The sequence below is a fragment of the Myotis davidii genome, unplaced genomic scaffold (genome assembly GCF_000327345.1).
Source record: "Myotis davidii unplaced genomic scaffold, ASM32734v1 scaffold809, whole genome shotgun sequence".
NCBI lineage: Eukaryota > Metazoa > Chordata > Mammalia > Chiroptera > Vespertilionidae > Myotis > Myotis davidii.
Window position 1 is genome coordinate 1,688,852 of NW_006300017.1, and position 13,198 is coordinate 1,702,049.

The 13,198-nt window shown below is 56.4% G+C and overlaps 2 protein-coding genes across 3 annotated transcripts in view; one reads left to right on the top strand and one right to left on the bottom strand.

Annotated features, from left to right (window-relative positions):
- Window positions 1-5,568, top strand: part of JAM3 (junctional adhesion molecule 3) — an 8,148-nt gene extending 2,580 nt beyond the window's left edge. Inside the window, exons 5-9 of the mRNA XM_015571972.1 lie at window positions 183-385; window positions 1,125-1,224; window positions 2,586-2,712; window positions 2,800-2,854; window positions 3,196-5,568. Coding sequence (XP_015427458.1) covers window positions 183-385; window positions 1,125-1,224; window positions 2,586-2,712; window positions 2,800-2,854; window positions 3,196-3,231 — 521 coding nt within the window. The 3' untranslated portion in view covers window positions 3,232-5,568. The remainder of the gene's footprint in view (window positions 1-182; window positions 386-1,124; window positions 1,225-2,585; window positions 2,713-2,799; window positions 2,855-3,195) is intronic.
- A 618-nt stretch (window positions 5,569-6,186) lies between these two features.
- Window positions 6,187-13,198, bottom strand: part of NCAPD3 (non-SMC condensin II complex subunit D3) — a 37,749-nt gene continuing 30,737 nt past the window's right edge. For both annotated transcript variants that reach the window (XM_006776050.2, XM_006776049.2), the window contains exons 26-35: window positions 12,926-13,059; window positions 12,502-12,701; window positions 11,329-11,439; window positions 10,405-10,584; window positions 9,695-9,861; window positions 9,372-9,514; window positions 8,501-8,578; window positions 6,988-7,062; window positions 6,851-6,908; window positions 6,187-6,766 (exon numbers count right to left, since the gene is read on the bottom strand). In XM_006776050.2, the coding sequence (XP_006776113.1) occupies window positions 6,658-6,766; window positions 6,851-6,908; window positions 6,988-7,062; window positions 8,501-8,578; window positions 9,372-9,514; window positions 9,695-9,861; window positions 10,405-10,584; window positions 11,329-11,439; window positions 12,502-12,701; window positions 12,926-13,059 (1,255 nt within the window). In that variant the 3' untranslated portion in view covers window positions 6,187-6,657. The remainder of the gene's footprint in view (window positions 6,767-6,850; window positions 6,909-6,987; window positions 7,063-8,500; window positions 8,579-9,371; window positions 9,515-9,694; window positions 9,862-10,404; window positions 10,585-11,328; window positions 11,440-12,501; window positions 12,702-12,925; window positions 13,060-13,198) is intronic.

The following is a 13,198-nucleotide window of genomic DNA, read 5'->3' on the forward strand; positions in this document are numbered from 1 at the left end:
GTGAGCTACAAGGTTTCTGGCGGAAGGTGTGGCCATGGGATGGTGGGTGTGGTCATGGGGCCATGGGCGTGGCCATGGTCCAGTGGTGGTGCAGAATCCCCTGGGTGGCTTTCTTGTTTGGGGAGCGGATTTACGGCGGGCTTGTTGCTGATTTTAAATACCAACCTGTGCATCTCCTACAGTGAAGCCAGTGCCTCCGGTGTGCACGGTACCAAAGGCTGTGCCCGTAGGCAAGATGGCCACGCTGCACTGCCAGGAGAAGGAGGGCTTTCCCCGGCCTCATTACAGCTGGTACCGCAACGACGCACCCCTGCCCAAGGACTCCCGCGCCAACCCCAGATTCCAGAATTCCTCTTTTGTCATCAACTCCGAAACAGGCACTCTGGTAAGACCTGGGAGAGGTGCGGATGGAAACGTCTGCTGGTCAGGGAGACCTGTGGAAAGAGGAGCCATTGGGAGAGAGAAGCGAGCTAAAGTCCCTGTCAGACCCTGGGAACAGGGTGCCAGTGTGAATAATCACCTGTCAGACTCATGAGACAAGCAGAGAAATCTGGTTACAGCTGGATATTCATGTTAAAATTGTCTATTGTTTCAGGCATGATCATGGTATTGTAGTAATAAAAGATTCCTAACTGCTAGGACCATGGTTGGCAAACTGCGGCTCGCGAGCCACATGCGGCTCGCGAGCCGCAGTTTGCCGACCACGGTGCTAAGGAAACGTATTCGTATTTGTGGATAAAAGATGTCTAGTGGGAAGGGGTGGGTGGGGCAGAGGTGAAGGCAGGTCTGCTGTGCCCAGCGACAGCCACCCCAGCAGGTCACCAGCCCTGTGGATGTCTGAGCCTGCAGCGCCTGGGGTGCTTGAGGGGCAGGCGTCATCACCCCTCTTCCAGAGTGAGAGTCACGCTAGCATCGTACTCTGGATGCTGCCAGGCTGAGTCTCCATACACCAGGGAAGCTGCTGTTTGGCAGCTCTCAAGCCAGGGTGTCAGGAATTCCAGGAAAGAACCTGGACAGGGACCTGGAAGCGCAGGAGACCAGGCGGCCGAGCAGACATTGCCCGTGGGAGGCGGAGCCTCTTCTCGCCTGACAGGCCTCCCATCTCCCTGTCACGTCCTGAGCAGGTGTTCAGCGCGGTTCGCAAGGAGGACTCCGGGCAGTACTACTGCATGGCTTCCAACGACGTCGGCTCGGCCAAGTGTGAGGCGCAGGAGATGGAAGTCTGTGAGTGCCTTCTGAAAGATGGGTTTTCTCTTTAGGCTGCAAGCGACTGCACGTTTACATTTAGTGTCAGGCGTCCGGGCAGACAGCTGTGGGTAGCCGACTGCGTCACCACGGCCACTCGGTGCAGGGCGGTGAGGACAGCTGCGTGGTGACCAAGTGTCCTTTGCAGGTGCTGGTCTCCTCAGGACAGACTTCTCACTGCTGTTGGTGTTGGAAACATGGCTAATTATGTCCCTTGTAACTGCGTTTAATAACTCCATTACTTTGTAGTTGATAAAAACATCAGGTTGTGTTGTCTTCAGAAACTCATCCGGTGGTAGGCAGATGCAGGGAGCTGAGGCACAGTCTTAGCCCAAAAATCGCCCAGTTCTGGGCCGATGCCGGCTCTGCGGTACTGTTCTCAGGGGGGGTGCTGAGCTGGATGGGGCAGGTGGGGTGGCCAGACACACGTGGGGAACTGAGCCCCCACAGAGCAGTTTTCCAAACTTGCCCGATGCCGAGAATCATCTGGGACCACGGGCTCTCATTCAGAATCCAGGCCCCACCGTGCACACGACTGTCTCCGGGAGGTCGGGAGGGTCCCTGGGAAAGTGTTCCAGGGGTTCTCCTCGCCTGGGAAGCTCCGCTCTCAGGGAGGAGGGAGATCCTGGGCTTTGCTCCAGACCCGGTGACCCTCGGGATCGGGCTTGGGACCGGAGGTTTTAAAATCGAAATCTCCAGATGACTTTACTTACGAGTACACCATGTTGGGAACCACTGCCTGGGGGAAGGAGAATTTTCCACTCCCTCGGTCGCTGCATCCCCTACACACTTTCCTTCGTGCAAACACACACAGTGGGAAATCCTCAGTGGCCGCCCAGGGAACGTGACTCTGCCCACCGTCCAGCGACGAGAAAGGGGGTCCAGGCTTCCGCGAAGGGGGCTTGTGGGTACCAGGCCGGTCATGCAGGGAGTGGCCATCCTCTCCCCTGGACTTCCTACTGCCTGGAACTAGCTCTCTTCCCCTGATAATCCACAGCACAGGGAGCCCCGAGAATGAGGAGTTTTCTTCCTAAGACGCCAGGCTCCTCGTTCTGTAGACAGTGTATCCGTCTCCTCCAGTGGTAGCTCAGGATTTAGCCAGAGGAGCGTTCAGGCTTCTCTACCCGCCAGGCCCTTCCTATAGGACCAGGGGCAGCAGCATTGGACGTGGAGGCCTCGGCGCCTTTCCACGTGGGGACGGGCACGGCCCCGAGTGCGCTAGGAGAGTCTGCGCGTCCTCCCCCGTCTGGCACAGGGAGGAGGCAGGCACTGCCAGGTCGGGTGCTTGGTGAGGCCAGATAGTGTGCAGCCTCTCCTCCCTCCACCTCCCTTCCATCCAGATGACCTGAATGTGGGCGGGATCATCGGAGGCGTTCTGGTGGTCCTGGCTGTGCTGGCCCTGATCACCGTGGGCATCTGCTGTGCGTACCGACGCGGCTACTTCATCCACAAGCAGGAGGAGGAGAGGTGAGCCTGCCCTTGGGGAAGGAATAAGGTACAGGCGGGCATTACCGTGATGCCCAGCAGTCGCTCAACTGCCCTCCTCTGTTTCAGTTTCAAGAGTCCGGGGAGGCCCGACGGAGTTAACTACATCAGGACAGATGAGGAGGTATGGAACGAGGGGGCGGTCACTGGGGAAACCCAGGACTTGAGAGGTCCCCAGCAGGGAAAGGGACAGCCCTCCTTGGAAACCAAGTGGGTCCCCTAGAAAAGATTCCCAGGTTCCATTCCAGATGCTGGGCTCTTCAGCCTGCGCAGCACCCGTGCTGGCTGACGGCCTTACAGCTGCCAGCGCTTCCGCTACCTGTTAGGATGCGCAGGCTGACCCGTCCTGCCAGTTTCTCCTCCAGGGACATGGTGATTTGACACGACTGCTTTCCCCTTCCCTCTGCCCCAGGCCCCTCGGTGGGCAGAGGGTGGCCGTATTCTAACCCTGTGCTGGCCTTGCAGGGCGACTTCAGACACAAGTCGTCGTTTGTGATCTGAAACCTGACATGCGGCCGAGAGCACACGCAATACCTCCACCAGGAATTTCCCTAGAGCCGCCGGAGGGCAGCGCACCCGACAGAGCTAGACACGCGTGCAGAGCTTTTTGTTTTGGCCAAAGTTGACCGCTACTCCTTTCCTACTTTTTAACAAGCCGCATGAATAAAAGAATTTTCCTCAAGATGGGCTCAGGCATCACAAGGAAAAGAACTGAGTGAGCTCACCGAGGCCGGCTCTCAGCTCAGACCGCTGGGTCCCTTGGGCCTGGGAAGCCAGTTCATTTGCCACTTGCTGTGGGTCAGCCGGGGCGGCACCCTGCGAGGGGGACGAGGGAGCAGGATGCCCTGCAGCTGCAGTTTGAATCAGTGCGTCCAGAAAAGAGGCTCCTTGGCCATGACCTCGCCTCAGTGGCCCCGACAGTCTGCACCGGCTCTTCTGAAAGGCGCCTCAGTGTTGTCCTGTCCATCTGGGGAATCCTCTTGGATCCGCACTTACAAAACAACCAAAATCAGGAAGGTGAACTGCTCGCTGGGAGGGCTCCTTACCTGCAGGAACCCTGCTGGTCGCCGGAGGGTCGCTATGGAAACCTCCCGCCCAGCCCAAGTGTGACACGGTACTAAAACGTCCTGCTTTTCTGTGGGTGTTTGTTTTCTAGAATTTTACATTCTAAATTTTTGCTAAACATGTATTTTGGTTATTGAAAAGAAAACTTCTATTTAAACTGTAAATATGTTGTCATACAATGTTGAATAACCTATTTTTTTAAAGAAAAAGTTCGGCTTGCAGGAGGAGTTCCAAGCTACTCGTGTCGAATGGAAAATGCCAACAGTAAGAGCATCCTAACCCACGGCGTCCACACGGGGCTCGCTGGGCCATTCCTTCCACAAGTGCTTTAGTGTTTTCGAGAACTTCTGCCACCGACACGTCAGACCACGTGCTTAGGGAACCTTTAAAATTCCAGTTGAGTAACGTCAAAGTTGCCCTCTCTCCAAAGAAACACAGGCGCCCTTCGGTCAGCCGTGAACTGCCTCTCCCTTAGATCCCTACCACCAGCTGTGGCCAGAGACCACCAGACGCTGTCGGTCACGGGCAAACCACATGGGTCAGCTCCCGGGTTGAGTCATATGCCCCCGAGTGGATGTGGGCTGCTAACCCCCGAGGCCGCCAGCACGTCCACTCCACCGCTGATGCTGCCCTGGCTGTGTGCCGACCAGCTCCAGTCTGTTGTTCATGCGCCCAGCGCCGGGCCCAGCCCAGGACGGGTGAGGTGTCCGTGCAGGAAGGTGGCCCTCCCGTGTGGCCTCCCGCCGCTGGCTTCCTGAGCCACAGCCCTTTCTGGTTGTGGATGGCTCACAAAGCAAAAGCTACTGCTCTTTTGTTTCCCAATGTATTTAACTTATTTGTGCGGTTCGTACACTGTGCAGGCCAAAGGCAGTTCTGAATCAAGCCTGCCAGCTACATTTTTAAAGACGAGTTCCACTTGCCCTCTTTGCCATGAAGAAAGCGCGGACGCCGCGGCCTGTGCTCGCCTCGCAGTGGAGCCAGGGCAGAGCCTGATGGTGAGCCAAGTGCCGGCCTGAATCCAAGGCCGAGTTCTGGTTCTGATCTTAGTTTTCCTCCACTCCGGCCCTGCCCACGCCGTGGGGATGCGAGGAACACGCCTGCCTTCTGCAGGAGCAGGCCTTCCAGGTGCGCTGTTAGCTGGCGGAGTGGTTTGAGGGAAGCCCTGGCCCTGGGGTGCTTAGAGGGTAGTTTTCATGTGGCCACAGTCACCTTGGGATTAAACTTCACTTGTCTTAACTTTTTATACTTGGAGGGTTTTTAATTGGAGACTGTGTGACTTTTTATGTGAAATACTTTGCATGGGGGAGTTGGCAGGAGCAGTCGGCAGCTCTCCATACCTGCTTACTGGTACCTCTCTCCTGCGTTTGTATTGAATGCGTAGGATGAGGACTATCCCTTCACCTTCACCTCTTCTTGGTAGCGCCCCCTTTCTCTAATTCTTGGGGATCAATACTCTGGCCTTGATCTTGGTTGTCACAGTGATAAGACAGCCTTATTGCCTCTCTTATGCCTAAAACCTACGCTGGGGCCATGTGAACTGGGTCTGACAGGAGAGAGAAGTGAAGCGTGGAGTCTGGGAAGTAGTTGCCTGTGACTGAAAATGTAGATAGACAAGGAACACTCATGTTTTTCAAATGTGAATGTGACTAAAGGCACGAGGCCTGTCCGCTGCCGTGGCCTTCAGCCTGGCTGTGCGTAGGTGTGCAGACTTGTACTAACACCCCCAAATCGGTATGTGTTCAACCTCATTTATAAAAGCTTTACAAAAATCAACCTTGCCTCATTGTTTCTCTTATTTCCTCTCACGTCGGGGTTGCCCTTCTTCCTAGCATTTCCGGGTGAGCACACAGACCGCCACCACATGTCCATGGATTGGACAGGTGTGGCTCACTCAGGAGCAGCTCTGTGACTCCATGTGTCACTGGTCACACAGGGGAGAGCTGTGGGCAGGTCACAGGGATGTTCTACCCTCAAATCCAGCTGCCGTGTTATTAACACTCACAGTGCCCCTGTGCCCTGCATCTGTAGCCTGGGAATAAAAAGTGAGCAGCGGGGTTTCTGGTCATTCCTGGTGAAAACACACGTGATGTTGCAAGGCCACCTGGTGGGGCTGACAGAAGAGACTGAGGCACCTCGCAGGAGCAGACGGTCAGCACAGCTCCGTGTGGGTGCCGCTGGGGGAGGGGCTGCAGCAGGCTTTCACCAGCAGGACTAGGTCCGCACACTTCCAGGGACACCTGTTAGGAGGCGGCAGCCTCTGTCAGGGGACAGAGGCACTGAAATTTAAGGACAAACGTCATTATTTTAACTTAAAGGCAAGATTTTTAAAGTTTTAATGTAAATCGAAATGAATACCAATAAAAGCCCTGTTGTAAGAATAAAAAAATTCTATTGCAGTAGAAACTATAAGGCTGTATTTATGCTTTATTACTGTTTTAGAAAGCTGTACACTTTTAAAAATGTGCAGTCATAAATAAGAATAGAAAAATATTACAATCAAAATCTTGTCATACACACAGGGAACCATTCACTCTAGAGGATTCTTATCAGCTAACAGGTTGGATCTGTACACGAGGAAGCCATCGTGTCACGTTGTGTCCCTTAGGGACCACCAGAACGGACCTGATACTTCCAAATGGAGTAAAGATAAAACGTTACACAGCTATAAGGCATTTCTCTATTATTTTACAACTTTTACCACATACTCCTGGAGCAACTGAACCAGCTGGAGTCATAGCACAAGTGCTGGGGCACATAACAAATGTCCCCGGGGCTCCGGGAGGTGACACGGGGGGGTGCCTGTCCCCGTGCGGAAATGATGTCTTCCCAGCCCCGCTGCCCGCGTGCCCTGCGTGCTCTGTTCTAGTTGGCTGCTGTCAGGGGCGTCTTCCGGAGGGACCTCTTGCTGGGGACTGGGTTGTCTTTATTTCTCGCTGGAGACTTCACATTCCACTGTGGAGGCGCCGGAGGCCTAAGGAGGAAAAGATACACTCACTCTGGAACTAAGAGAAAAAACTGACAAAACGACTATAAAAGGGACTCGTGCTCAACTTACGGCTTATCAGGCGATGATAAACACAAAGTGTTTCCTGGATTCTGGGCTTCAATTTTCTCTGAAAGGGAGTCAGACACAAACAATTAGACTCCCCAGGACTCCAGGTGGCTAAGGCATCAGAGGGGAGGGGCACTTGCCTCTGACGGGAAAGGGGGTCCGGGGTGTGCCGATGTAGCTGACTCCCGCCTCAAACGTGACGTCACCTATGGTCTCTGGAGGAGGGAAACAGCAGGGTTAGCAGATGAAGTCACCGAGCAAGGTCCGCGGTCCGACTCCCTCCGACCACTCTCTTCCTCAGGCTGCTGTGCTGGTGTCTGACACCCGCTGCTCACTGTCTCCGGCTTCCACCACCCCATGTCCAGTCACTGCCTATATGCTATGCACCCTCAGCTCCCTATTGGGCCCGCCTCCCGAGTCCTGCACCTCCCAGAACTCCCGAAGTTGCTTCACCCACTCCCTCCCTCCACGCCTCACCTGCTTCCTTGTGCTCATCCAACCAGTCCTGTCCACACTGGCAGGGCCAGGCACCCTTCAGTTCTTCTCCACGTCTAATCAGTAGCTGAGTCCCATCTCGCCTACCTTCCTAGTCCACATGCTGTCCTCCCTCATCTCACCCTTGACCTATTACAGCCTCCCCTTCTGATTCACCCTCGGGGGGCAGGAGAGCAGAATGGGAACAGAGACTGAATCAGAACCTGGGTTTGAATTCTGGCTGTGTCTTCCCAGCTGTGGGCACTGCTCTAGGAACCCCAAGTGTTTTTACCTCTAAAACAGGATACAACGGTCGGGATTAAGTGCGATCATTTATGTTAAGTCCTCAACACCGTACTTGTGCTAAAGAAGTGTTAGCAACTACTGTGATGTAGCTGTTATCCTCACAGGGTGCGAGGTGGTGACCAGGAAGGGTGAGGACATGCCATGTGCGAGGCCCGTGTCAGGCAGAGCAGGGCTTGCCCAGGACTCAGAGAGGCCCGCCCAGGGCTGGGGTGCAGGTGGCGGGAGACCCAGTCGGGGGAGACCCGGTGGGAGGCATGCGGAGACACCGGCAAACTATACTATAGATTTTGTCAAGAGACTGTCTTGACACAGAATTATGGTTTTTATGGGTTTTGAGACAAGAAGCTATAAAACACTGCACTTCTAACTCGTTTCTCCTTTGAAATAAAAGGAAAAAATAGGAGACTGAAAAAAACACACACCCACATAAGTGGGCATAGCAGGGTCCCAGCCCAGCTGGCAGGGACCCTTTGGGCTGCCTCTGACTCGAGTGGGCCTCAGACAAAGCAGGGCTGGCTGGGCACATCGAGCCGCGTGGGAGTCAGGGAGGAGGGCGGTGTTGGCTCTAGAACGCCAGGAAGTTGCTGCCCAGAGAAGCTGCGTGAGGGACCTGCGCCGGAGGGCGCCTCCCGGCTGTGGGCTGTGGGCAGTGTAACCGTGTTCACACGTCGGCCCCTGGACAAGTCCTGCAAGTGCCGCTGGGGCTCAGTGCAGGTGTGTATGATGACTACCTGTGCTCATTACCCCGGAACGTTCCGTCTGACACACACACTACAGGGCTGCTGGCCAGGGAGAGACCCTCGCACAGGGAGCTTTCCTGCCACCTCTGCTGCCGGCCGCAGGGGGGAGCCAGCTCGCTCCCATAGTACTTACTCTCAGGGGTGCTGATGGCACGTCTGGCCACGGGGTCGATGGCTCCGCTGGACTCCTGCTCCAGGCTGTACGAAGATCCTAGGATACAATGAGAAAGTCCGCTCTGTTCAAGAACCCAAAGCCACATCCCAGAGCAAAGCAACTAAATGAGAAACAGCATCTGTAAGAAACGTGATGAGGTTAATACCCCATATAGAGTGTCCTGATAAAGAGGTAATTCAGGGAAAGACAGCAGGAGGGACAATGTCCATTCCCACTGGGATCAAAGAGACGGGAATGAGAGCCACAGCCATTTTAGCCTGGAAAATGGAAAATCAGAAAGCCAGTGTTTGCAGTAGGCAGACGGCAGGAGCGTGATGGAGGGAGGGACAGGATGGTGTGACGCTGCGGGAGGTTTGAGCGGTCAGGGCCTCTGAGGGCTGTCATTACCAGGCTGTCTGCAAGGTTGACTGTGACATTATTCCCAACAACTGAAAAGCACCTCCATGTCCAAAAACAGGGCCATGATCAATAAGTTACGTGCTTCCCCATGACACGGCGCTGCACGGCCGCTGGGAGACAAGTCCTGAAAGGCTGAGGCACAGAACGCGCACCGAGACCACCATTTCATAAAGAAAGCCGAGCTCCCGCGTGCGAAGAGGAGACAGGCTGCAAGAACGAACTCTGGGTGAGTTTTCAATTTCCAATCCTTTTATCACAAATATGCACTGTTCTGTGACTTAGAATCCTAAGCCCCCGAAGTGTTTCGTTTTAAAGAGAGTAAAACAAAGTATCTTAAGAGGAATAAGCGAGATGGAGCCTGTGCTGTGGGGAGTCTGGGATCTCCCTGAGTGAGACAGAGCCCGCATGGCTCCCAGCCTTCGGGACTCACCTCGGTGAGGGTGCGCTCTGTCCAGGCTTTCCGAATTTAAAGTGAAGGGCAACATTCCGATGCTCCGACTCCCACGCCGGCTGTTGGACTCCACGGCCTTCTTGACGGAATTCAGGATGGCGATGGTACTGAGAGACAAGGACCTGCGGGGGGAGCACATGCTGGGCGGGAAGCAAGGCTGGGGGCACTGCAGGCACCACCCATTCACTCCACACCCACTTCTCCTCGGAAGGGGAGGGCGCAGAGGAAGTATCAGCACACACAACGGCAACACGCGGCCCGCCCGCGCCTGGTGGGGACGGCTGACCGACGGTGGCTCGTACCTGGCCTTGGGCACGGGCCTCTTGGACTGCCCCGCGTCAGCTGACGGAGGCCCAGGCGGTGCCTGGCCGGCGCTGGACCCGGGCTTCGAGGGCTGGCTTGCACCACGGGGGACACTGGCATTTTCTTGGCCGTCAGAAGCTGGCATTATTTCTAAACTTGGAGAAACCTGTCAGGGAAGAAAAAAAGAACCGTTACATGCTCTGAGCGCGTCCATAAGGCATCTATTTTAAAGCATGTCATCCCAGGGTAAGTGGAGCCGCACTGTTCGCAGACCGCCACACCCGTGCGGTGGTGTCACAGGGAAAAGGAGAACATGGTTTGTCCTCATTTTTAAGGCAGCAGACCCCCTGGGCTCTCAGGGAGGCAGCACACTGCATCGGGGGGTGAGCAGAAGCTCCCCAGAAACTCCCCGAGTTGCAGAGGTTTTCAGAGGCGCTGCTGGGAGGGCAGCAAACAAGCACGCAGCCTCCAGAGATCCCTGATCACCGGTCGGACAGCCTGCTGCCAGCCTGCTTGCTGGGCACTCACACATTTCCCCAAACGATTATTGTAAGGACTTGCCAGGCTGGGTGGAGTGACCCAGCTCCCTGCCTGCCACGAACCACACACAGCGGGCCACACGCAGGCCCGAAGCCAGGCTGAGACTTGCCCCTGCTACACGCACAGCAGAGCAGACGGCAGGGGGTCAGCCTCCGTGCTGCTCACCCACCTGCACGGCCTGGGCCCCGTCAGCACCTTCCGCCCTGTTCGCATCTGCTTGTCTCGCCAGCTCCTGCTCCTGGGCCAGCTGCTCCTGGTACTTCTTCATGTCGTACTCGAGTTCTGATGCCAGCTGCTTGTCGACGGCAAAGAAATCCTTGATTTCATCTCGGTAGTCCTGCATCACCTCCTGAAACAGACGCAGGGGTACGAAGGAATACGTAAGCTCTCCGACACGACTTGAGGAACAGGAAGACTTGGTTTGCTGAGAGAGGACTGTTTCTCTTACAGCAACCAACAAGCTAACGAACACGGCGTGTTTCCCAGGACAGAGCACTGGACGGACACCGGCAAGCAAGCCTGCCGTGAATATCAGACCCCAGTCTCCCGGGAGCTGAGTGTCCCTCTGCCAGTTACCAGGTAACGTCCCAGGTTGCTGAGGGCAGAAAGGACACGGACTCACACGATCTCAGCCTAAAGCAGAGCTTTAATGGGGCTCCCTCTTCCTACTCCTGAAGGCTGGCGTGGGGAGAGTGACGTGTGGGCAATCTGGCTTGGTTCTGGGTCACCCCCAGTTCCAAGGGTCTCGTATTGTCACTGAGGCAGGCCCCGTGGGAGTTCACACAGAGGTTAGGTGGGGAGGGGAGACATGGCATGTCCCCACTCAGGCCTCTGGAGCAAGGGCCCCCCAGTCTGAAGGGGGCTCTCTGTCCACTTCAGCTTCCGCAGCTCTGCACAGACCCCACTGCTCCGCTTCGTGGAACCTATGGGCAAACTCCCCAGCACCGAAGGCCTGCCTGGCTGCTCTCATTCTGAACCGAGTGACCCTGGCTTAGGGCACGCTCGGTCCTAGTCATCCGCCAGCAGCCCCAGCAGCCCCGCTGCCCGAGCCATGAGCTGGGGCGGGAGACCCACAGGAGCCCGGGCACCTTACCCTGAGGTAGTTCATGAGCTCCCGCAGGGCCGGGACCTTGTTCTTCTCCAGCACGGTCTTCAGGGAGATGATGATGGGGATGATGTTCTCTATGAAGTTCCTCTTTTGCACCTGCAGGGACACAGCGGCGCGTCTCAGGGATGCGGGACGCTCGGCCGGACGGCTGCTCCTCGACCGCGGTCTCTGCCTGGCAGACCTGGTAGATGGCGTGAGCCCACCTTCGATGCTTTACTGTGGCCCTGGGGACTGTGCAGGGGGCTCTGCAAGCATTGCCTCAAGCCCCGGAGAGCTGGCAAAGGGGGCACAAATAAACGTACTCTTACTTTCGAAACCAGGAAAAGGAACTAGAGATACATTGCGTAACCTGACAAAAACCTCCAAACCTCCACACACAGCTACTGCAGACCCCGGCTCCACATTCAGGCTCCATTCAGCACCTCCCTTCGGAAGGGCCTGAGGGCGTGCAGCGGCTCAAAGACAGGTTTATTCCTGTCGGTGAACGGACAACGGGCCCGCGTGGCTGAGCATGGAGGCAGTCAGCTCCACATCGCCCTCGCTCTCTGTGTGACTTTGTGCGTATGTAGGAAAGTGTGCATTTGGGTAGTCCGTGACTTGGACTTGACCCAGCCTTCATGTTATTTACTGTGAATGATCAGAAAGGGCAGAGGCTCAGGTAAACGCAGAACCAGGAACACGTGAGAGGTGGAGCTGTGAGCTACAACGACACGTGGCGTGTGGGCAGTCTATTTCTGTGGGCTCAGGAGTCTTCAGGGCTCGGGTGGGAAACGGGAAGCAGGCGACGAACCAGAGCCGGGGGCCTGGTGAGAGCGACGACAACCAGCCGCCCCTAACACGACTCAGACCCCACTGTGGCCGGAGGAAACCGTGCCTGGCAGGCAGCCTGTGGCCGGGGCAGCGCCGGGCCCTCTCCACAACAGGAGACTGCGGGAAAAGAGTGACGAGGAGGAGGAGGAGGAGGAGGAGGGCAGGTGGGTGAGGACAGGAGAGTCTGAGATGCCGGTGGCACATCCAGGCAGGCAAGTGGGACGGGTTCCTGCTCACGAGAGTTGTGGGCGCATGAGCACCATCTGGGAGCATCAAGGCCCCTGCTGAGGATGGCGGGAGACCCCAGGCCACCCACACTGCGGGGCTAGGCGGCCTCAGAGCGCTCACCTGGGAGATGAGTTTCTTCTGGGCTTCCTGCATCACCACGTTGGCCAGGGCCACGTCGTCTTCCTCCATGAGCAGGTCCTTGTCTGGCTTGGACCTCATCGCCAAGAGCTTGATTTCCTTGGAGCTGAGGACCTCAAAGGCATCTGAGAGGAGCTCGCTGGCTTCCGCGTCCGGGGGCAGGACGCCATCCGCGAAGCACGCTGGGAGAGGGCACAGAGACTGGCTCCTGAGACAGCGGCCCCGGTGTGGAGGCGCGCGGAGCCAGAGGGCACGCCGGCTGCCAGGGGAGCGTGGGCACAGGTGTGTCCCGGACAGAGGGGTCTTCCTGGGGGACCGGGGCCCCACTGGCTCCAGACCTGCTGGGCCGCTCGCAGCACCACATCCCACTCTTACAGACATTTTATCCCCAATACAACGTGCCTACCCAGAATGTCGAGGCAGATTTTGGACGTCATGTGGAATCGCTGTTCATCGGTGAAGTGCTCTAGAAGAAACTTGTAGATTTTCATTCGTTTCTCCTTGTTTGTCTTTCCCTTCAGTGAAAAAAGCCGCTTCTCTCTAGGGCAAAACAGGACAATTTTACCACATCACGTGGGCAAGGATGGCCAGGACATCACCAGCATCTCACAGCCACCACCAGAGCGTGCGCGTCACCAGCATGTCCCTAGGACCCCTGGCACACGTGGAGTGACGGGCA